General features: G+C 32.2%; 2 protein-coding genes across 3 annotated transcripts in view; one reads left to right on the top strand and one right to left on the bottom strand.

Moving 5' to 3' along the window:
- Positions 1-258: 258 nt before the first annotated feature.
- Positions 259-21929, bottom strand: LOC143051198 (uncharacterized). Its single transcript, XM_076224183.1, has 7 exons — positions 21808-21929; positions 11851-12030; positions 8097-8291; positions 7436-7521; positions 6541-6637; positions 5372-5585; positions 259-363 (listed from the first exon to the last, which is right to left on the bottom strand). Exons 1-7 carry the CDS (start codon positions 21902-21904, stop codon positions 336-338), a joined length of 897 nt encoding a protein of 298 aa, XP_076080298.1. The 5' UTR covers positions 21905-21929; the 3' UTR covers positions 259-335.
- Positions 21930-22934: 1005 nt separating this feature from the next.
- Positions 22935-25980, top strand: part of LOC143052318 (dymeclin-like) — a 35549-nt gene continuing 32503 nt past the window's right edge. Inside the window, exon 1 of one of the 2 annotated variants that reach the window (XM_076225326.1) lies at positions 22935-23062. The gene's annotated coding sequence lies outside the window, so the exon portion shown is untranslated. The remainder of the gene's footprint in view (positions 23063-25980) is intronic. The other variant, XM_076225325.1, reaches the window with a different exon arrangement.

A 25980-nucleotide genomic window follows, 5' to 3' on the forward strand; every position in this document is an offset into this window, starting at 1 on the left:
AACTCGTACTTAAAACAAAAAACCTTACAACGCCAAGACTTAAAAAGAAAAAGACAAACAGAAAAATAATAGTACACATGACAAAACATAGGACAATGCAGACTAAGCAAAAACCCCACCAAAAACGGGGTTTGCATGTTGGCATTAGTCTTGTACCCAGTAGAACATATTTATTTCCACTAACGATTGTATCGGTATCAACTCAAAACGAGACTGTCCTTGACCTGGCAGGTCTTAGTAATTGCAAATATCTGCAAGTTTATTTTGAGTTCTTTATTGATAAAAGGTTTACTGCCCACTTCCTCACTGTTTCTGAATTTGGCTGTTCTTCAGATTTAGTTGCGACACACTGCCGTTGTTGCACTGAAATGATAAAACAGCTTTGCTCATTTTTCTTCAACATGTTTATTGAATATATAATCACTAAAAGCGTGAACGTTTAGAATCGATGAAAACAGAAGCCTAGTAATTTAATAGTTTACAGAGCGTGATAACTTGATCTGATTTGCACTCAGATTTGAATCATTAATGCACAATTTTATTTCCAACACTAGTTAATATAAAAGTTAATAGATTGGCATGATTTGTCCTACAACAAGACAAAACAAATAACCCAATAGTATTGCAGGACACTGTATAACATGCTCCTTTTATGTGCAATGTGCTGAAAGATGATGGCTAGCTTGGTAAACAAATATAATGTTTGGTTTTACCAATGAGCATCCATATTGAATAATAAACATGCATCCAAGAAATTAAGTGTAATGACGTCATCAGAGTTCTTAAAATTACACGATGTTGCTAAAATAGTATCGACAGAAAAAGCGAGCAAAAGTTTTGAATACTTTCCAGTAATACACATAAAATCATGTTTTAATCCATTAATTGGTAAATATTTGAAAGTATTGATGAAATCAATTGACAATAGTCCTTCCAAATTGATAATCTTCTAATGAAATATATATGCATAGGATCAACACGTTAACATGAATAGCATCTGAAAAATATCAGTTAAAGAAATTGAAATTGAAAAATATCAGTTATAAAAATATATCAGTTATGAAAAAAATATCAGTTATAAAAATTTACAAGCAGAACCATATACAATGAAAGTTCCAACTAAGTACCGACTGTTCTCAATGTATTATTGTTATTTGTCAGGTTGTTGCCTCTTTGACACATTCCCCATTTCCATTCTCAATTTCAAAACGTACTGAGATGTTGTCAAAGAGACCATATAAAGCTTTAATTATCTCTTATTAGTTTTAATTTTAGTAAATTAAAGCAAATGGAATATTGATATTATGTTTATTATGTCTAAGAAAGCACAAAGTCAATAGTAATTATCATCAGAGGTATTATGAGGTGACACGTCCAGGAATTCAAGCGATGTCCTGTCGGGCCTCAAAATTATCATTATACAATTACGTAATCCAGGTTCATGCATCACTTCATTGTTGACCTCATAGATTAGTACATTCGGGAATCCTCGGTAGAATCCGCTACTCTTTTTCTATCCCTCGGCTGCAATACGGTATGTGATATGTGTCTACGCCTTACATTTCTTCGCCGGAAGATGGACGGCTTACTGCTACTGTTATAATATTTTTAATACTTTATTCCCCTCCTTTACAGGAGATCAGTAATGGAATCCTACATATCACGGCCGAGGTTAGATGAGGGTACGGAATCGGCCGAGTTGAGACGAATGAGATCAGTGTACACGGCCGGTAATTTGAAACTGTCATGTGTAATATATATCATATGTACATTTGCTTTGTCTTCAGTCCGACAGTGATACACTAGATATTAATAAACTAATAGGTGTAGTCAATTTTACTACCACTAAATTTTGAATGACATTTTTGGTGTAATGAATGATATTTATGAATATCTGAATAATTCGAACTAAAGATTTGATGAAGAAACAAATTTTTTAGATATTTCAAATGGTAAAATAAGGAAAATACAAGTATGCACTTGGTATCAATAATTATGACCATTTTGAAACATAGAACATTTATTTGAAAAAAATGTCAGCACATGTCGATCATAAGTTTGTACATATGAAAAGTTAATGAACTTATATTTAACCACAATCTAAAATATGTATATTGCTATAAGAGAGAAACTTTCAAATCAAATCTGAATAAAGTCAGATCTACATTCTAAGATACTTTGCTTTTTCTAAGTTATGAAAATGAGCACAGCAAAATCACAGATATGTTTCAATTAGAAATCACAAATGTCAGTTATATTGTGTAATTATGGGAACCTTGGGAAATATCACGTGAAATTGAAACTAAGCGTGACAACCTTGTAAAAGGTAGGGTTCTATCAATAACTATTGTCAATTTCAAGTTTATGTTTATTTTCCGAAATGCATGTAATATATTGGACTTTAAAGTACGATTTCATCATTATAATCTACGTCAAATATTGCAGGTTTCCTACATTCCAAGTGCTCTATATAATCTCATTTAAATAAAAGGTTTTATAGATATACATAAACTCAACCGTTGTATATCGAAAGTCATCAATCAATTGAGAAAAAAAACAAATCCGGGTTGTAAACTAAAACTAACAGGAAAAAACGAAACAACGGAAACACTAAAGTGCAACAAGAAACCATACGAAAATGCAACACACACAGAAACGAACTATAAGATTATAATTGCCCATTTAATGCAAAGTGAATTCATAAGATGAAAGTCCACGTGGCTGACCCAGTTTAATTATGCTTTGAATTATATACAAACTGAGCAACTGGTAACTGTCAAATTCCTGACTTCAGTGGTTCACTAGGAAGGAGATCTCATCGGGATCCCGGATCCCGCTTACTGTTTTGTCAGATTCCCGTATCCCGCTTACACTATTTACGTAAGCAATTCTATCTTTTTTTTTTTGTAATTTCCCGTGTCCCGCTAGACTTCATTTCTCGTTTACACGGCATAATAATTTGACTTTCACTTAGTCACACTTACAAAAAATCGGCAATCCCGCGTCACGCTTAGACCCCAATGAGACCCACTTGTGAAATAGCAGAAAAGAAAACAATCGGTATCTGAGTAAATCTTCGTCTCGATTTCTCTTCATAAATTGAGATAAATGAGATAAATACGCAACAGAGACTAAATCCGCCCAATTATGTTTAACGTGCACTATGACAACTTAAGCACGTTATTCCGCTGTAGTGCACGTCGATCTAATTTGGTATAACAAGTAGGTACATGGAAACCATACCACCAGACTTTAAGAGTACACAACAGCCCTACTTTTGTGCATTACACACTCGGAAATACACGTCTTACGATTTTACATGATATATTAGCATATGCTTTATTTAAACTTTAATCCTGAGCAAAAGTGCTGGATTGTGAATGTGTTTTTATATATTAAATTGAACATATTTAAACGATAAGTAAATAATCAAGGTTGTTTTTATTATCATTTTAAATGAGTTTTTATCGAGTTTACAAATGACCATATATAAACAGGAGTATGTACACCTACCGACTCTTTCGTGAAAATAAACGTACAAAGACGGCCAAACAAGAAAATTAAGTTTACATTTTTCAACAAAGAGCATGTTTTTAATTTTAAAATGACGAACTTTTAGTCCGTTGTGGATTAGACGATAACAGTAACTAGTGACCCAATGTAATATTAAAAGTCGTATTAAATTTAAGCACCTTGGTGATATTTTTTTAAATAAAAACCTACAGTATGGATAACATTTCATTATATTGTATACTAGTATGCGTTTTAAAAGTCATACTTGAAGTATATTGGATATTATGAATGGCGGAGACACTGTACAATTACAAACACATGTCGATCTGTTGTTAATTGGTCGATGGATTGTTTTATTCTACTATTGACAATTTTGTGACGTCCATTTTTTTTCATTGTAGTCGATAGGAAAAATAACAATCATAGACATTTAGTTAGGAGTTGATTACATCTGCCACGATCTCTCCACTTAAGTATTGACAAGCTAGCGATACAGTATATGAATCACTAAGACAAATAGGTCACCAAGGCCCTCATCCCCTCCAACATTTGACAAGCTAGTGATACAGTATATGATATCAATAAGACAGCTAGGTCGGCGAGGCCCTCATCCCCTCCCACATTTGACAAGTTAGTGATACAGTATATGATATCAATAAGACAGCTAGGTCGGCGAGGCCCTCATCCCCTTCCACATTTGACAAGCTATTGATACAGTATATGATATCACTAAGACATCTAGGTCGGCGAGGCCATCACCCCCTATCATTTGCATCTTTCTCAGCGTTATTTTCTTGATATTGAATCTGTCCAGTTTAGCAATTAGATATTATTATGCAATGAAAATATCGTTTGTCGTTATCTCTTGATGTATAACTTATATAGACGCTAAACATGTTTCGAGTAAAAACGTCATATATAAAGGCAACAATAGTATACCGCTGTTCGAAATTCATCAATCGATGGAGGAAAAAAAACAAATCCAGGTTACAAACTAGAACTGAGGGAAACGCACACACAGAAACGAACTATAATATAACAATGACAATTTTTTGTCATTTTTTTACAATTTCTAACGTCTATGACGTCACTTGTCGTTGAGGTTTAAACTTATTCGGATGTGTTGCATTTTTTGGGTTATGTATTTCGGTTGTTTCCTGTAATTAGCTATTACTTGAGTTTTATCATGTACATCTTTTGTATAGTCATTTTCAAAATTTACTGTTTGCAAAAGTATAAATTATTCTAAATAATAGGGATGTTCTGGTAGCTAAAAGAAAACCCTGGCCAAGTCAGGAATATGGCCATTGTTATATTAAAGTTCGTTTCTGTATGTGTTACATTTTAACGTTGTGTTTCTATTGTGTCGTTTGTTTTCTCTTATTTGTGAGTGTGAATTCACATTTTTATAGGACGTGTCACGGTACTTATCTATCCCATATTTATGTATTTGGTTTTGATGTTATTTTTGTTATTCTCATAGAATTTTGTCTAATGCTTAGTCCGTGTGTGTGTGTGTGTGTGTGTTACATTTTAATGTTGTGTCGTTGTTCTCTTACATTTAATGCGTTTCTTTCAGTTATAGTTTGTTACCCCGATTTTGTTTTTGTCCATGGATTTATGAGTTTTGAACAGCGGTATACTACTGATGCCTTTATTTTTCCTGACTATATATAAGAGGAAAACAACGAAACAACAGAACACTGAAGTGACACAAAGAACAAACGACAATGCAACATACATAGAAACGACCTTTTAGATAATAAATGTCATATTATTGACTTGGTATAGGACATTTTTTAGAAAAAAAATGATAGGTTGAACCTGGTGTTGTGGCATGACAAACCTCTCTAATTACCTTTTTTCACATATGTAATGCGATGTCACTCTGCATGGTCTGTCATTCCATCTGTACTGATTTGGTCTACTAAGTAGTATACAGTCTTGGTTACCCCCTTGGTTGTTTGGCTGAACTGGTAATGCCCAATCTGGAACTGTTATTGGCTGGTCGGTTGATGCCCACTTGAAATCGAATCTTCCTTGTCCAAACCGCTGTCCACCAATCCAAAATCCTGAAGAAAAAAATGATACGTAAAAGAAGAATGTATTACAATTTACTGACTTTTAAAATCATTTAAAAAGTAAGACAATAAGGAAAGGCAATCGAATATCCGAACAAGAAAGTCATTTGTCGTGCAAATATTATTCAGAAAGATTATCCTACGCAGACACCAGTATCAGAAATTAAAACAAATGACAACGAATATGTTCGAATTGTCGTTACCAAAATCTGGTCCACCTTTTCACGATTGTGACACCAAGGAATGAAACGTTTCTGTTCACTTGATTTGTACATGAGCAAAACGGATTATGTACCATGTCTAGCATCTAAGTTCACTCTCCTGGTTTTTGATGGCTCGTGTTGCACAATTATGTGCAATGTGTCGTAGAAGTTGTCGTCTTTGAGTTTTTATTTATTTATTTCAGGGTCTGTCCCCTTGGTACCCCGTCTTCCCTGTTCAAAAAAGGGTGACAGATCGGTAAATACTTTAAAATTTGTTCATTGCCGACAAGTCATATTTTTTTTTCTGGAACATCAAACATATGCAATTTATTAATACAAAGTGTTGGAGAAACAAGGGGACATCTAAAACAAATCAGTGAAAGATAAGAGATAACTTCATAACAAAAAGACAAAAAACCATGAAATGACGATAAAGTCCAGAATTCGCTTAACAGAAAATAGAGATTAGGCAACAAGAAGCAAACATCATAATAGAGATAAAGACGAACTCAAAATAACATAACGTCATTAAATTTGATTACATCAATTCGGGCATGACTGAGGGGGTATTTACTCAACCATTTTCTAAAAAGGGAATGCCTGTATCAAGTCAGGAATATGTCAGCTAATTATGGAACGTCACAGCTGTATTATATGCCAACTCATGGACAAGTAAATTTGAGTTCCAAATGGTCTCAATATGTTTTCTTGCACAATTCGAGTATCTGTATGTTTAAAACTACTTTGTTTATTTCGGACTGAAGCAACACCCTTCACAGCATTTATTTCTTCAATGGTTTCCAATTCTGCCAGACGCCCACCCATCGCTTGACAAGACGACTGAAAAATATAAATCAAATTAGTATACGATATTTTATTGCACTTCTTAAAATGTCCTGTAAAAAGTCAGGAAAAATAGCAATTGTTAAATGATAGGTCGTTTCTGTGTGTGTTGCATTGACGTTTGGTTTTTTGTTGCACTTTAGTGTTTCTGTTGTTTTCCTTTTATATTTAATGTGTTTCCCTCAATTTTAGTTTGTAACCCGGATTTGTTTTTTTTTCTCAATTGATTTATGACTATCAAATAGCGGTATACTACTGTTGCCTTTATTTAGTATTGTTTTGTATTTATTTGTGTTAAATGATCTCCTAGTCCATTATTTAAAACAATATGTACTGTACTTTGTTTTTAATGATCCACTGATAAAGATAAGAACCAAATGAACATATGACTGCTTATCTTTGTTGATGGATCGTTCTATTTTTATGTACTACGACTATCCGTGCAGAAATATTCATTATCGGAACGCGCATCTGTATCGTTTATGTTTTAATGTAAATACGTATTTATTTATTGATAAAGATATCGGTAAGACATATTCATTTAAATAGTACAATATGTAGATTCGGTATATCACTTTATCAATTTCAAAACAGTTTTTCCTCAAGATAGATAAAAGGTACTATACAATATTTTAAGCACAATATATACCTTTGCTTAACAGAATTTGTGATATAATATATTAATTCTATAATCAAAATATCAATAGGCATTTGACAAAACCAAAATCAGATTCATAGACCTTTGTGTATTAATGTTCTTCACATCTCAAAATGAATGAATCAAAATAAACAGACCTGAGCTGCATTCCAACCGAGTTGAGTCCCACTAAAAAAATAACAGCTTGTGCCTCGTAAAGTCCATCCGAATTCACAAGTTGGTACTGAAATAATCAAATACAGATTGCATTGATTAACAATAATTGATAACACATATCGGTGTAGGCCAAAAATACCATATTGTTGATTTCATTTCTGTTTTACTCATTTAGCATTTTTTAACCCCAACTACCGACGAATCTTGTACAATATGTTTTACTTCAACACTGTATGATGATTTAACACAGTTGAAATTAACTGTAGGTTACTATATACTGTCATTAGTAAAATCAAGAATAATGGAGAGTTATGTCATTTGAGAGACTATTGGACTGATCAGAACGGAAAGTTCGTATACAAACTAAAAACCTCAAAAATACAGAACTCGATGGAAAGTTCTAAACGGAAAGTCCCTAATCAAATGATACTGGAGACCGACATGTTACTGGAATAGGAAAAACTGTAAACATAATATTAAGTGATACTGCAGTTATTCATATGTGACTGGGTTAGGACATACTGTAGACACAACAGGTGACTCTGCAGTTCATGATACATACCTGATACTTGGGACGGATATGTGGCTGTGCTAGGACAAATTGTAGACATAATAGGTGATACTGCAGTTGGTGATACATACCTGATACTGGGGACGGACAAATGACTGGACTGGGACATACTGTAGGCATCACAGGTGTTACTGCAGTTCCTGTCATCATGCTTCTCATTGCATTCATAACATTCATCCCCGTCATTTGTCCAATAGACATCATACTACCTTCAGATGATCTGATTGGAACAGATAATCCAAGTAATACACCAACTGCCAAACATACTGAAAAAGATAACGAAAATGTGTCCATAGTACACTGATGCCCCACTCGCACTATCATTTGTTATGTTCAGTAGACCGTGAAATTGGCGTCGAAATTCTTATTCGGATTTAAAATTAGATTGGTCATAACAGGGATAATGTGAACTAAGTTTCAAAATGATTGGACTTCAACTTCATCAAAAACATTTACCTAAACGGACGGACGGACTAAAGAAAGGACGCACAAACCTGAAACATAATGCTCATAGGTGGTGCTTTTAAGTGTAAGGAACTTATATTTCATGACATTTGCCGATACAAAATTGAAAGATTTTGAATTCATTAGCATATTGAATTTTTTATTGATTTTTTTTTCGACCGTAACAATATCTTCATTGCATATTTGCTGTAACAATTTACTAAGTTTACAGCTTTAACTTAGTATCCCTCATGTTAGCTTACCTAATAGTTAAGTGAAGCACTATTTGACAAGATATTATTTCTTCATAATATTAGTTTTCATAACATAAGTGATTTCACAAAATATATTTGATAAATTATTGTAATTTCACATACATAATATTTTGTTTCTTTTTCTCTTTTTCATAGTACTTATTTTTTCCGCAATCAACTCTGTTATCGGTATGATCCGTGTTTCCATTAATATTGGGCACAGTGTTGTTTTTCACATGTGCGTTATCGGGTATAGTTTTGATGTGTGTCGTCGAAATATAATTATTGTACACTGGATTTAACGATTATGTATGGTGAGAATTCAAGTTTTCTTTAGTTATCTACTGATTCTTTTTTTTTTGTCGAAATGTATATGTAATGCACAAGTAATTAAAGTTTAACATGTTTAGGTTGGAACACTCCCCCGATCATAAATAATACCATATTTGGCTTGTGTACAAGAAACAATTTTATACACAATGTGTTCTGCTTCGTACAAAGATTAGTCCTGATTCAATTGAATCTTTGCAATAAATCTATTTGTTTTTAAAATTATCTGATTATTTTTTTTGTTATTAAAATTGTTTATTTCAATAATTTCTTTCTGGAAAATTTTTAAAATATTTATTTTTTTGTCTTCTTTTCTGAGACAAAATGCGATTTGTATATTGAGGAGGATATACTAGTTAATATGTAATTAATATTAAAGTATGCTGAATCATCAGTTTTGTACTTAGTTACTAAATTTTCAAGGCTTATAATGTCTTTTTCAATACCTAGGGATTTCATCAATTTCATTACTGTTTTCATCTTCACTAGCCAAGGGTTTCGATCCACTCCCGCTCTCTTCACCCTTGGCAGATTGAGCTAACATTTGTGATATCAATGTTGCACCATCTACCGGAAGATTAAAGTCATGCTAATTCCGAATACATTATTCTTGACCAATGGTAGCACTTGAACTCTTCAATTTGGAGGTAAAAACACTGTAGCGTCTAGATTCTACACACTTGGTAAAGCAGGAAACGAAAATATACGTCAACATTCATGCATTTGTGCATGAAACATACACAGGAACTTCTATTAGTTGATTAAAACATTCCAGTTGTCACTAAATATAGTCGTATGTTAAGTGATGTAAAGACTTGTTGCGCAATAAACACGTGGCAAATGTTTACAAACACTTTCTACATCTACACGTGATCATTTTATAGGCGCTTTTTAATTGGATGCAGCGAGTTTCTACTGCAACCTATAAAAATCCTAACCTTATGTCTCCAAAATTTTATCTCAATCCGCCAAGGGTGAAGAGAGCGGGAGTGGATTGTAACCCTTGGCTAGCGAAGATGTACTGTTTTAAGAAAGTCATTATTATCTGAGCAATTGACAAAACAATGTTCATAGTCTTTCTCATTTTTACAATGCTTACATAAGTTGTCTTCAGTAATTTTCCACTTTTTTAAGAGTTCATTACTTGGCAGTATGTAGTGAATAAGTTTCCATCAAAATATTTTCAATCTTTTATCAGTGAGATATTAACAAAATAAAAACAAAGGTATTTTTCAATTTAGAATTTAAATGTTTTTCAAATATTTTTTCCCACATAAGAAAACCATTTGGTTTATCACAACTATCTTTCAGTGTGAATATTTTATAGAGTTCTTTGTGCTCATTAAGGGAGTAATTGTCCTGTGCATAATTCTTAAGTCATTTATAACATGTATAACTTTAATTTTAGTTTTAAATGAATCTTCAGTGCAAATAATTGTTTTCCAATCAATTGGTATTGCTTTTTTTAACATATATATTTGCCTTATCCAATTTTATATTTAGGTTTAGTTAAAATGGCAGTTTCAGAGATATTGCCCTGTTCATCAATTACATCATTTATATTAATAATGTCAGTTTTTATCCAATCATCAAAGTTTATACATTTTCCATTAAACCGGATATTATCATTTCCCCACAAAACTTGTTTTCTAATTTCAAGAAAATTTTTGGAATATTTTGTATTACCTCCCTTTACACTTATCCAATCTTGAATTAGTTGTTTATAGAAGTCAGGTAAATATTGTAACTTACTTTTATCAATGTCGTTTATTTTCTTTAAATTCATTTTAAATACAAGAAGATTTTTTCCTAATTTGTTGAAGTTAAATTTGGGAATAATTGTCCAGTTGTCATTTTCATTTTCACTTTATTTAATAATCCAGTTGATATACAATGATTTTATATAAGCATCAATGTCTGTCATCTTAAGTCTACATTCCAGAAAATCATTTGAAAGTCTTGATCTTTTTATTCTATCTCTTTCGCCTTTCCAAATAAAATTGTAAATTAAAGTTTAAAGTCTTGCAACATTTCCTTAGGAATAATAGCGTTTGATGCAACATATGTTAGGTTTGCCAGAACTAAAGATTTGATGACAACTTTTTTTTCCTATTATAGTAAGATTTCTTTTACTCCAATCAGATTTTATTTTTTTCCTTTCGGACCCCGCGAGATGCCCTAAAACGGGAGGAAACCCATCCATTATTAATAATGCATCCTTTAATATCAGAGTACATTGCCTGAACCCACCTTATGAAATTATCTTTAAATAATAAGGATTTTCTAATAAAAAAATTTCTACTGTTGAAGCTTTGAATGTTTCTATCTGTTTTATAGATAACAAATGCTGTCTTCATTCAAAAATAATCAGCAGAATAGACATTCAAACTCGAAGAATAACTGACAAATACCAATGCATAAAACTATACCATTTAAGAGAAGCTAAATTTCTAAATCTTTTGTTAAACCTGTTCAAAACCATCTACACCTGAGAGTAATTACACCTCTGTGTTCATATATTATAAACAGTATATTCATCATGTTTATGACAGATTACGTTAAAATAATTAGTTATGGAAACACAAACGGGCTGATAACAAGAAGTACTCGCAAGGACAAACCATGAACGAGCAGATGCGTCGAAACCTGTATCGCTCCGTTTGGGCTATTCTTTTTTTCCTTGTTGTTTTGTATATTGAAATAGTTTACGAGTTTTTGAAAATTTGTAGAGTATTGTTGCCTCAATTTTTGTCTTACATTAAAACAATCAGCCTTAAATAAAGAAGTTTAGACTTACCTCCATTTCCTGGAGTAGCTTCTTGACTACCTTCATTTAATAACAAAAGTGTTCTATCAATATTACCATCGTCGATATCGAAAGGCTCATTATTTAGGTCAAACGGACCATTGACAGGAACCTGGCCATTTACAATCTGAATACACGCATATACACACCAACATACAGTAACGGCTAAACCTGCAATAATGAAACAAATAAGTATCTGTCACAATTAATGTAACATTGAAAACTGCAGCAAGGTCTTAAAAAAATCCCAAAGGTCTGACATAAAGTTTGAACTATAAAATATTTAACTTATGTTATCAGCATCAATTGAGAAGTGTCTTGTATATAACATAACATATAAATATATGTTGTTCTTTTTTTTTAATAGTGAAGGTTATACCTGGTTTCCAACTAGAGAAAACAAATTGAAATACAATATAATGTAGCGTATTGATTTCGGTTTGTTTTAACTGTGATTTATCCGATGCAAATCCGTAGGATATATAGTTCTGCAATGCATCTTTAAGTAGGGTTACCACGGCTACAAACATGCGCGTAGCTACGTTTACGTCAAAACGCCCTGGCGTACACTTGAATTTGGTAAAACAAAATATTTTCATCTAGATTTATTAAAAGAATTGGTTAACAGTACATCAACCTTCTAAGTATTTCTTCAATTGCTTGTAATTTCGAATAAAAGTGACAAAATTGGTGTCATATTTATAAATTTGTTCATTTTCTGTCAAAGTCTAAATCTACCTTGATTTCTATACTCGCTTTCCTTTTTTAAAGCAATTCCTTATGTACTTAGATTCGAAATGTGGTTTGCATTTTTTTAAAATATAACTGTGTAGATGTAGGTTCAGTATGTGGTTAAAGTTTTTATATATTTTAAATAACTTTGTCAAACCGTCGTATGATTTTACGATATCTGGACAAAAACTGTTTATGGTCAAAAGAGTATCCAGCGCATCTGACATGACGAAATCATATATGATGAATTTTCCAGTAATTTATGGATTTTTAAAAGGAATTTCTTGAAGAAGTTACATTCTGAGGTTAAAATTTGGTGCATATAAATTATTTGTAAAACCGTGGTCAAAATTAATGAAACTTTTTTTTGAGGAAAACGCGTATAGCGCAAGAATAAATTTCCATCCTGGTATCTATGATGTCGAGTTAATTTACATGATAGATTTATAAACCTCCATATTTTGTTATGAAACTTGTGCAGAAATTAAATGAAAATATTTGATTTGTTTAAATCCTGTAATGGACTGATAAATGAATAAACTTTTACGGGGAGAAATTTCAGGCGAAAACCAGGGTTCTATTTACACATTTTAATATTGCATCTGAACAACTCAGAAAATTAATCAATTTATGTTCATTTACGATTCTAAATAAACAATGAATAGATTAAACATAAAAAATAAGCATTTTGAATCTAAAGAATGTTGTTATTGATATGAGTTTTCAATGACAGGAATGGTATGTCATTCTCGATAACTTAAAAACTTCCGGAGGCTTAGCACCCGCTCACCTACTACCAGCTGGTTCATTGGCCTGGATCAAATAGGACCGAGGTTCGGGCGTACACTTAAAAATGACCTAGCTACGCCACTGACAAATGTATGCAATAACTCGACCATACCCACATCTTCTTTATTCACAAGAAAAGTATTTTCCAATTTTACGACCTTTCCATCTTGCATTTGATTAAATTTATTATCACCATTTCATCTTGAAAACATTAAAGATGTCAATCCTGTCCTTAGTCTTATAGTCGAGAATGTCATTCGTTGGAGGAAAATTCAAAGTAACCCAAATACAGTTTTAATTTAAATCAATTGGGATCAACGTTAATCATAATCATTTAGAGTACAATTTAAGTACAATTATAAAATGTTTTTCATTAATTAACTAGTATGTTGAAAAAGGAAATGATTCTGAGTTACCATCTTCTACTCTTATAGTCTATTCAGTTATCGCTTGGAAGCTAAAGGGGAATAATTTTATTTAAGAATCTTGTATTGCCAGTGACGGTCAAAATCGTGATTTTCATGCTTTTTCATCACCAGTTGGTTTATCAATGTTTTTGAGCACGGATTTTCAGTTGTTACAAGGACTAATTATAAAATGGAAAATATAATATATAAAGTATATAAAAATGTATAAACACAAATAATCGTAACAAGCTTTGTCTATAAAAGGCTTCTTCTAAGTTGGGATACATTTATCATGGATATTAGAAAAAATCTTTAAAATTTTACCCATACAGTTATTTGCATAAACATAGTTTAAACGTTTAAGAAAAATATGCTTCCATGGGAATTTTTTTAAACATCTTAGTTTGTGCTTTTCTGTGCAAAAGCTGTTTTTTTAACGATGTTTTCCCTAGGTCTTAAATGAGATAAATTTCAAAATCTTTGATACTACGGATATGATTATTTCATCGGAAATTATTTCACTGATTTCCCATTTAGAACATTGTGTATGTTAATCCAATTAATTTCCTAAGAAATATTTCATCTTATGACAGTAAAACAATCGAAAATCAAGTAAATTCTAATCAATAACGAAAATACTAAAATATGTTTGCCAATATATAAACTTTAATATTTGTTTGTGAGCTGATTAGGCCTATTGCCAATCAGTTAGTATGTAGTGTTCTGTTTATAGCTTGGGTTACATATTTACCTTGAGGAGAAACATGTTTTCTAAAACGTCATCCGTTTCTTTTCATATTTTTATATTTCGGATTCACAGGGCTTCAACATAATCATTGCTTGTTTAAAGAACAGAACAGTATTCTCAACTTTATTAACAAAATTCTTTTCCGCAAATATGAAATCTTTCATTTTCAATTTTCATTTCATCAAAATAGGATTTTTCAAAAAGAAAAATCAGTTAAAAGAAGTGGAATGCAGACGGTGTTTGACTTTTGTTGATTAATTAAAATAAGTTGCATGAAAAAATCATGATGGCTTCAACGTTTGAAGTTATAATATTTCAATTTGTTAATTTTCGCATTTCAGTGGCATTGAACCCCATGAAAATGACGCGTATCATTTCGACAAAAACTTCCTAGTTATATCATGTTGTGACTTACATTTGTTGTCAATATCTCTAACATTTTTTAAGCAAAAGGAATCTAGGTTTATACGGCTATGGGTTTATGAATTACAAATCGATAACGACAAATTTAAATGGTAAAGATAGGTAACTCTTAGAAGATGTCAATGGATTGCTCAAAATCAGTTAAAAAATTGATCAGGATGTAACGGACAATAAGAATAATAATATTGTCGTTACCTTTTTGCATTATGGCGATCGAGACACACGAAAACGAAAAACAGTATTTGGAGAGATATATCTTACAATATAATGTATTTGACTTAATATGGTCAGTTTTAAAAGTACAACAACTGTTCGATGATATATGCGAAATATAAGCAACAAGTTCCACAATAATATTGAAAATAAAAAAAAACACGTTCAGAGAGAAATTGAAGGTCTTTCTATCATTGATAAGAAGCTTCTTCCAGTTTACTCAAAGTTACCTTTGACGTCAAATGATTAATTTCTTCATAATGATTCAAGAAATATATATATATATATATATATGTTTTCTATATACATTGTCTGAAATGAGAAAGATAATTTGCTACTTCCTGTTTAGAAAATATCACTTCGGGTCTAAAATAATAACTTTATTCATATAAATTCGTAAAATATATGGTTTTTCTATATTTTTGCCTAAAAGAGGGACGAAAGATACCAGAGGGACAGTCAAACTTATAAATTAAAAAAATAACTGACAACGACATGGCTACAATTGGCAAAAGACAAACAGACAAACAATAGTGCACATGACACAACATAGTAAACTAAACAATAAGCATCACGAACCCCACCAAAAACTAGGGGTAATTTCAGGTGCTCCGGATGTGAATGAAGATCCTGCTCCATATGTGACACACGTCGTGTTGCTCATGTTGGAACAAATCCGGTAAACAGTCCATTCTAAAAAGGAGACAATTTGCAATCCCGGTTTAGAAAATGTCATTTCATGTCTGATATGATAGCTTTTTCTACAATGATTCTAAATATACATGGTTTCTATATACATTTGCCTAAAATAGGGGAGACAATTTGCTTCTTTCTAGTTTATTGGAGGAAACTTTCGATCACAAATAAAAGGTTGATGTAGGAAAACATATGGTTTTCTGCATATATTTCCATGAAAAAGGTACAAAAAATGGCTACTTCCTGTTTACTCAATGTCATTTCCGGTTGTCACCCAACATGTTGAAAGCAACCGTATTGCTTTATTATGAACTAATTTGAAGTTATAGTCATATAACCTTAAATAAAACATGGCAAGGGTAATAACTGATATCAGCGTCATTGGATCGTTTCAGACGAGGGTATCATGATTTCATTAAAATACAGCAAGCATTTTGCATTAGTTTTTTTTATAAAGATCTTTAAAAATGTCATAGAAAATGCAAAAAAGAAACAAAGCCCAACCTAAGAACATGATGTTGACCTTTTACCTTGAACTCATTTTCTATGTAAGGACCCTAAGACCTAAAATAAAAAAGAATAGGTTTATATAACTAACGGTTTTTGAGTTACAAAAAACCTTATTTATAAAAAAAGTACGTAGTTACAATATCGGGTTGAGATATTTGCAGGATAATAACATTTCCATGTGAGGCATTATACTTTCAAAGTGTAATTTGCACCATATTAAGTAACAAGTACTTTGTAACAATAATAGGTCAAGTTATTTGCAGGGTAATAAAATATCATTTGGCAAGTGGGGGCATCATATTTTCCAATCGTTAAATGCATCTAGCTGATACAGAAGGACATTGTTAAAATAACAGGTCAAGTTATCTACCGGACGGTTAATATCATTTCAGTTTCCATCAAGGAGAGATATATTTGAAAGAAATATAACCAAAAATAATCTCTTTTTTTAGAGGACCGATAATAACAAGAAAATGTTTTGGTATAATAACTCTATTGTTAATCAGTATGCTTTGAATTGTACATACATACATTACGTGTAAATATATTTTACATCATACATGAAACACAAATCATAACCGCTTAGAAATCATATGTTACAGATTTGGGCAGTTTGAACTCCTGGGTGAATTAAGATGCTTCTCCACAAATAGCATCCAACTACTTTACTTTAATTACATTTATTTTTATTTGTATGGAATACATTTTGGAGTTGAGTCTGCTTACGGACATCTTCAAGCTTTAAATCCCACAATCTTATGACCTAGCAGCTAAAGAGATCGGCAATATATTGGTGAATAATTTTAATTTGGCGCATAAACACTTCATTTTACTGACCAAAATACGTAGACTTCAAAATATAAACATATGGTAGTATTACCAATAAGACAACTATCCAAAAGAGACCAAATGGTGAAAGCAACTAGAGGCATTCAACAATGGGCAACACTCGTACTTAAAGTTTAGCTTTAAAATGCCCGAAAATGACTGAATGACAAAATGTAAAGGAACTTAACAAAATTAACCACCTGCTTGATTATTGAAATTACAATAAAGGGAAAAGAAATATTCAAGACAAATCAACGACAACCACAACACAACAAGATGTGTTTTTAGTGAAAATGAATTACCTATTTTACATGTTAAATTCAACATTAACCTTACTTATATAATATCGTCCTGTTTAAAAAATGAATAGCCCTTTTCAATAATAAGAATTAAGATGAGTTGTATTATAGTATAAGGAAAAACATCAAAGTACTTCTGAACTAACATTATGTTAAGTGAACTTAGTAATATGATGTATCATAATGGCGTAATAGTATTAAAGATTTATGAGGTTTGCATTGTGGTTGTGGTTTGCACATGTATGTTTTTTTTATCTTTTCCTTTTTAACATTTTAAGTAGATATTTCGGGTTAACATAATTATCTGGAATATTGCACGAGATTTTTTTTCGAAATACAGATGTGTTGCAAAATATTCATTTAAGGGTGTACCGAGGTGATCTAAGGTTAAATTATTCAAATCAAAACTTCAAAATTGATACTTCAAGCTGAAAGAATATAAGTTACGGATCAAAATATGCTAAAAATACTGGTCATGTAGCTCCTTTTTTAAAATAGTTGACTTATAAAATATGGCAAGAAATGGCTGACTCAGACTTTTACCTTAAATATACATTGTTTTTATCTTAGTCTCAAATCAAAACAAAGAAAATCAAGAATTCACGTAAACTTTGTCAAATGACCTTTTATCAGCTATTAGGTCTGATGTTAAAAGATAAATAGCTGTTATGGGCAAAATATTTCACCTTGTATCGCATTGAAAAACACCAAGGAGTCCCAACATTTGACATTTATTCACCTCACCTAAGTACATCATTAAGTTTCTTTTGATTACGAATTACCCCTGGCAAACTGATGGAGCTATGACTCTGCATTTCAGCTTTGCTATAGTAACAACCAGTACTATAGGTATTTATAACTAACATTTATGATCATTTGTTAATAACAATTATAAAATAAAATTGAGAATGGAAATTGGGAATGTGTCAAAGAGACAACAACCCGAACATAGAACAAACAACAGCAGAAGGTCACCAACAGGTCTTCAATGCAGAGAGAAATTCCTGCACCCAGAGGCGTCCTTCAGATGGCCACAAACAAAAATATATACTAGTTCAGTGATAATGAACGCCATACTTAACTCCAAGTTGTACACAAGAAACTAAAATTAAAAATAATACAAGACTAACAAAGGCCAGAGGTTCCTTACTTGTGACAGGCGTAAAAATGCGGCGAGGTCAAACATGTTTATGAGATCTCAACCATCCCCCTATACGGGTTTTATTAATTTAGATATGTTGAATAATGAATTATTATTACCTTTCATCCTCCTTGCATAACACGATTGAAACCAGTTAAGTCTGTTTGTCTTATTATATATGTTAAAAGCTTACCCTTAGGTGAACATCTTACTTTCGTGAATATAACTCCGCTTCCGACCATATGTTCATGTCAGAAAACATGTCTTTTGACGTCAATTTTGAGCTTGGTAATTTTAGAAATGACACAGTATTTCTAACCTTTATTTCAATTTCTCTCTTTTGCAATGTGCCGTGTTTTAACGGAAAATGCAATGCGTAATGCAAACAAATATTTTTCGAACAAAATCCAAATTCAAATTGTATCTCTTAAAACATTAATAATTAATAATTTGATATATTTGACGCTAAAAAAATTGATTGATTGACTGATCGATTGGTGTAACCGCCATTTTAAGCACTATTAGCTAACTTATGACTGTCAATTTTCATTGCTGGAGGAGACCAGTCTACCTTGAGAGAACTAGCAACCTTCGGTAGGAACTCTCATAATCCTAGTCAGTTAAGATTGGAGTCTAATGAATCTGGCACGTGCAGTGTTTGAACTCATGACCTCAGTGTTGACAGTTTGTGATACAGTTCATTTAGTCAATTAGATCACTCGACAATTTCATGTAACATGTTTCGTCCCCGAGGGTATCACAAGCCCAGTAATCAACACTTCGGTGTTGACATGACATCAATATCAATAATGTGATCATTTTTATAAATTTCCTGTTTACGAAACTTTGATTTTTTCGAAAACCTAAAGATTGTCTTATCCCATGCATAGATTACCTTAGTCGTATTTGGCACAACTTTTTGGAATTCATTATTTAAATGATATATATTTATATTCAAATAGCATGAGTTATGCATGAACTCAAATCGCGGCAATATTAACCATATATATATATCCTAATATTATCACTTTTCGAGTTAGTCACTGGTCAATATAACATTCAGGAGGGCGGAAGACGAGAGTCGCTGCTGCAGGTACTTGTAACTATATTTATTTTTTTAGCCATATCTAAAATGTTTCAATTAAACTAAAGTTACTTTAGTATTTCAAATATATAGAATTCAGTATGACTTAAAAGCCGCTTTTTGGTATGTAAGTTAAGGTCAGAATAAAGCTACCATTGCATGCAAATATTTCAGTCAAACATATTGTTCATATTTATTGGAACATAATTGTAAACTTGGTTTACAATTTGTATACTTGCAGATTATATCATAAAGTATATAAAAATTGGACGGCTCAATTAATGCAGAAGTGGCCCACACGTATTACCACGACTAGTTTATAGGTTTATGGTGACTTATTCTTCATCCCAAGTCGACGTTATATTGGTGTCCCATTTTTACTGCGAAATTTTGGAAGTTCCACCGAGATGGTCCAACTTTGTATGGTTTTGACAACGTAGATTTCTACATTTTATAACTAGAATGGTCTTGTGAAGTCCAGGTCCGTCATAACCAGTATTTGGCGTTTGCCGTTTACTAGTATATTATTATACAGTCAAGTTCAAGAAATTAATTCCGGAACAACGCTACCGCTACTTCATGGTGAGACAACAACCATTTGTCAACTTGAATGACAGCAACTGCTCTATATGTAGTGAATTTCTGACTGTGAAACCCTGATGTTTGAAAGGTATATTTGAAATTCATATTTCTTATAATGCGTATATCTACCGGGAAACTCATACTAATCATGTAAATATGTTTGATGTTATTTATTAATAGTGAAAGTGGGACATAATTGTAAACTTGCAGATTATATGATATAAAATATATAAAAATTGGACGACTCAATTAATGCAGAAATGGCCCACACGTATTACCACGACTAGTTTATGGGTTTATGGTGACTTATTCTTCATCCCAAGTCGACGTTATATTGGTGTCCCATTTTTACTGCGACATAAATATAACGGAATTGGAGGAGACTGTCATCAAAGTTAGAGGTTTAGCGCTTTAAAACCAGGTTTAATCCACCACTTTCTTCACTTGAAAATGCCTGTACCAAGTCAGGAATCGTTTTTGATGTGTATTGTCATTTGATTTTGCCATGTGAGTATGGACTTTTCGATCGGATTCTCCTCTGAGTTCAGTATTTTTGTGATTTTACTTTACACTGGTAGTTCTACAACACTTCACTGCAAGTTTAAGACGGCCCTTATCACATGTTGTAGCACTGGCTTGAGGAGAATTTCTTGCTAAAATAATTTTTATAGATCTTTTAAATCTATAGCTTATTTGTTTTCTATTTCTATGCCCTGATAGCGAAGGAAAGTGATTGGTTTATTAAACAGGAACTATGCACCACTTCCCGTTTCACAAGGTGTATTTTTAAGGTGGGTCTGTTATTATGTAGGTGAAGCATGTATATGTAGAGGAATATATATATATATATATATAGAGAGAGAGAGAGAGAGAGAGACAGACAGGTATATGGCAATGTTTATACAACCCACGGCCACCAAGTATGAATGAAGACATCTAAAGGCTACATGTCACATAAAATATGTTACAGCCTTTACAAAATGTTAATGACTTTTTACCGATGAGAAGCAATATAGACTATTTTTACGTATTTTTTTATACCGGAGTTTATATTTTTTCGACGACAAAAAAATTCCTATGTGACGTTAACATTTTCTGACTTCAGACACGCAAACCAATGAATGTGGGTTTTTTTTAATTTGATAGATGATTTTGGGCTTTTTTGTGTAATGATTGTGAAAAAAATAAATCACCTTTGATGGTATTTTATGAAAACACTATTTAATCAAAATATACGAAAATAGTATCATTTTAACGGGATAACAATCGGGAGTAGAATAACACTATGAAATTGTATATGTAATCGTAAATTTCTAAGTTTTATGAAAAAGAAAATGGTGCGCCACACCGGTTCTACATCCATAAAGAGGGGAAGCTGAATGGACCGAATTTAGTCATATAAATTGGTCTGCATTTGATTATTATCATCATCTCAGCACATTATAGTATAAACAAGTTGGTAGAACTAGTTAGGTGTATCTTTTGAATATACTTACATGCTTTAGCTGTGAAAACAATCGACATAAACGAGAAAACAAATCTGTAACCGTATCGTCTCTCTAAACAACAATGGCGGAATTTTCTCATCTTCATCCCAGGTCACATCATAATCCCAATCACGTCCGGTCTTACGTGATTTCATTTATCTTTAATTGGAACCTACTAGAGTTCTCTTGTATTATATGTCTCTGATGGTCCTGCCTCTTTGACACCACCAAGTTATGTTGCTTTGTTGTGAGTGAACAAACTGGCTCTGAAGTTTGGTACCTTTGTTTAATATCTGCTAAAATAACGGGTGTGTGTGTTCTCCGACCCTGAGGTGGTTCTAGGCTCTTGTTGCCAAATTTGATAATTTTACTCAACGACATGAACAAATTTATGAAAAAATATGCGGAAAATTTAAGTAATTAATTTATATGGAAATTTAATAGTTTATTATATATACACATTAGTTTAATACAATAAGACACAATTGAATTGTCAAATGTCCCAAACAAAAACAAAAACACACACACACACAAAATCGCAATGGCGGCCAATGGCGGGAGCACGGCTACTGGGAAGTGGCAGAAAAATTCAAATAAAATGGAATAATGTACAAATGGGATTAAATTAACTGTGGAAAAGGAAGGACTATAACTTGGTGAATGAATTAAGTGATGGGTGCTATACACTAAGATAGATAAAATATCTGTCTGTGAAAAATCTGTGAATTTCTCGAGAGCCTCTCAAGGTACGTCTTTCCCTATGCCTGATGACGTCTCACAGAAAGAACACATCTTTTTGCAGATCAGTTGCAAAGAAGGAAAAAGTTTGCCTGCGTAATGTTTGAAAATCATTAGAGAAACAGATCACATCACCAAATCTCGTGTAATACGATATTTATCCACTCTCGACAGTTAAATTTTAAATATTTAAAACGCTTGGCAAGCCTCGCGTTTTAAATTTGAAAATTTAACTGTCTCGAGTGGATAAATATCGTACCACACCCGATGCAGTTGTAGAATCTATATGTATTGATTAGGCTTTTCGTAAAATTGTAGGTTGTATACGGGTTATTTGGGTCGAGAAATGTACAGGTACGAAATAATATAGAAACCGGATACGGAAATAAAGAGTCGAGCATGCGTGCAACGTGGAACATGGAAATGTCAATTTTTCTATGAATTTTGTCTGCTTTAAAGATATCATCATACATTAATGCTAAATAGAATGTAACCACAAAGAGTGACACCAAGAAAGGTTAAAACCGTTATTTCCCTATTCTATACACTAAGGTTTTACACAGTGAGGACATGAAATAAAAAAAATAATGTCTTCAGAATAATTTTCAAGTGACTTTTCTTTAGACTGAGTTCAGTGCTATAATAGTGGCACTTCAGTTTAATTGATAACAGTCTGCACGGTTAGCCACTAGTCCATACTGGTAAAATTTCATTCAGACTAGTTAGTTTTCGCAAAACTTTGTTTGCCCCAATAAGAAAAATGTTGGACTAGTTGTTAAAAAAGTTATTGGTGCAGACTGTGATAACCATTCAAACATCTTTCGACAAACAATAAGCAGGCTTGAAGTGGCAAATGTGTTTGGGTAGGGGCAATGCAAATATCTGATTACATTATGATTATACATTTCAGGTCTTGCCCCACAGGCACTTGTCTCAGAAAAATTTATCCTATAGACCTTTTAATAAATAATAATATAACACAAGATACTTAACTCGCATTTTCGAAAAATGTCAGGCGGTGACGAAATTCTGTTATATGCCGCTTTCTAGGCAGTCAACCCCTCTAAAACTTGTAATATCGTAAATCTAAATTGATTTATCTTTACAATGGTGTATAACACGCCTACAATTGTTATTGAAATCTTCCGTATCAATCCTTCCCAAGTACATATGTATGTCAATCATAATAATTTTTCTAACCGCTGAAACTTTGGCAATAAACGGCTCGCAGTAAATTATTAATTATACAAACTGTTTCAGAAAAACTGTTATTCTTTGTCTGAATAGAACTTACAGTACAATTTTCGCGAAAGCTATCCCAAACTCCAAACACCAAGTCTTTTCCTGGTGTGACACCAGGAAACTCCGACATCACTCCCTAAATTCTTGGAGAAATTTGGGAGTATTCTCTCCGACTTCCGCGTAAATCCGCTACCTTTTGTTTATTGTATTAGCGACATCTCTCCCAGTCTGGGTGTGACGCGGTGTCACACCAGGTAATTAATTGTTTTGATCTATGCCGGCAAGCGACAGTCGAGGAATGCGAGATTTCTAATGTAATTAAACAATTGTATTTCCTGTCTATTGATTATCAGGTAAAATCTGATTGCTTGAAACAAATGAAAGATTAAAATAAAAAGCAAAGCATTGTTGTTAATTCTTTCAATTACACTGAACATTTAAATCAAGTTTTAAAAAACAACTACAATTTATTTTGATTTCCGTTTTTTTATCAGTAAATAAATATTTAATTTACCAAAAGAGGTATAATTGTGTAACAACAAACGGAGACTAACGCTAAATAAATGAGGGCAGTTTAAAGAAAAATTACACGTCTCAAAGTTTTTTATACAAGTAAAAAAGAAAATATTATTCACTTTCTGTTATCAGTCAGGGGACTTACTTAAATGAGTGATTTTCTAAATCACTGGTTTAAGTAACATTATTTCCAATTTTCCATAAAAGTTGGAAGTAAGAGTTGTCTTTCTTTAATAATCACCTATTTAAGTACAAAGTAGTACAAATTAATCACTAGAAGAAGTGATTTAATCTTACTGTAGCTTTAAATATAGAATACAAATGATCCAGGGACTAATTATGTTTCTAAACTTATTAGAACCAACATCTGTGTTGTCTAGGATGACCAGGTCATTTCAGGTGATGACCTTGTACTGAATCTAGGATAATGACATTAAAATCACTTGTTTAAGTATCATACCTCAATTTCCTTCCCAAAAATCACTTATTGAAGTATCATTATTTTAATAACCCCCACTAATTTCAACACCCCCGAACAGTGAAATTTTTATCGCGAACAGTAGAATTTTATGACAGATGAAACCTTGAACTTTATAGGAAAAATACTCCAACTGCCGGGAAAAATCTGTTAAGAAAGTATCAGTTCATAATGTAAAGCCATTATTATAGCATTTTTTTCAACTAAAATAGAATTTTCAGCTAAATGATAGCATCAAAGGCACAAACCTTGCTACTTAAAAGAAGCAAAAAGTTCATTTTTTTCAATTTTACTAATTAAAAGATATTATTTAAACCTATGTGTTTAAAATTTTGAAAAAAAACTACAAAATCCCAATTTGTGACAAAACTTTGAATTTGCTACTCAAATAAGTGGTTTAAAAATCACTTATTTCAGTAAGTCCCCTGACTGGTTATGCTAATAAGTCTACACGCCATATCCATTTTACAATTACATAATTGCTTGAAACAAATAAAAGTTTTAAATGCAAAAGGTTGTTGTTAATTCTTTCAATTGCATTAAAGTTTTATATAAAAAAAAAACTATACTTGATTGTGACCTCGGTTTTTTATCGGTTATTTATATAACTTACGAAAAGAGACATACTTGCGTGAAAATAAACAGAAACTAACGCTGAATATAAAATGTGATCAGTGAGTTTAAAAAAAAATACGTGTCTTAAAACTTGTATATGCAAGTAAAAAAGAAAATACTTTTCACCATTCGTTATGCTTAATAAGTCTATGTACGGCATTTTCTCTTCACAATTTGTTAGCATTACTTTAGGATGAATAATACATTTCAGCTACAACAGGAATACTTCTATTAGCTGCATCAACTCGTCGTTGCATAATATTTTATTTACGCACAATGAATGTAAACTTGTGTGTTGTATTTAGAACAGTGATCTTTGAATATTTTTTAAAGCAATTAATTACTGTGGGAAGACGATACGCTTCTCAGTGATCAACAGTGCGTGCTTGAACTTGACTTCGCTCACAATATTGAATGCTAAAAATAGTGACATCAATTTTGTCCACGAGATTTTTATTTGGCGGGAAATAGTATCACGTAACAGTAAACTCATGTGACCTTCCTGGATAACCGTGGGAAAATTCATTCAAGGTTTAAACTTGCTTTGTAATGATTGACATTTGTGTGCGTTAAGATTGAGGCTCTAGAAGGTC

Source organism: Mytilus galloprovincialis, chromosome 11, assembly GCF_965363235.1.
Source record: "Mytilus galloprovincialis chromosome 11, xbMytGall1.hap1.1, whole genome shotgun sequence".
NCBI lineage: Eukaryota > Metazoa > Mollusca > Bivalvia > Mytilida > Mytilidae > Mytilus > Mytilus galloprovincialis.

Bases quoted from the DNA above. Each gene is read 5' to 3' on its own strand.
- LOC143051198 (XM_076224183.1), bottom strand. From the start codon at position 21,904: ATGAAGATGAGAAAATTCCGCCATTGTTGTTTAGAGAGACGATACGGT. The intron at 12,031-21,807 runs GTAAGTATATTC...TCATTATTGCAG, and splicing joins TGTTTTCACAGCTAAAGCAT to GTTTAGCCGTTACTGTATGT. The intron at 364-5,371 runs GTAATTAGAGAG...TTATCATTTCAG, and splicing joins CATTACATATGTGAAAAAAG to TGCAACAACGGCAGTGTGTC.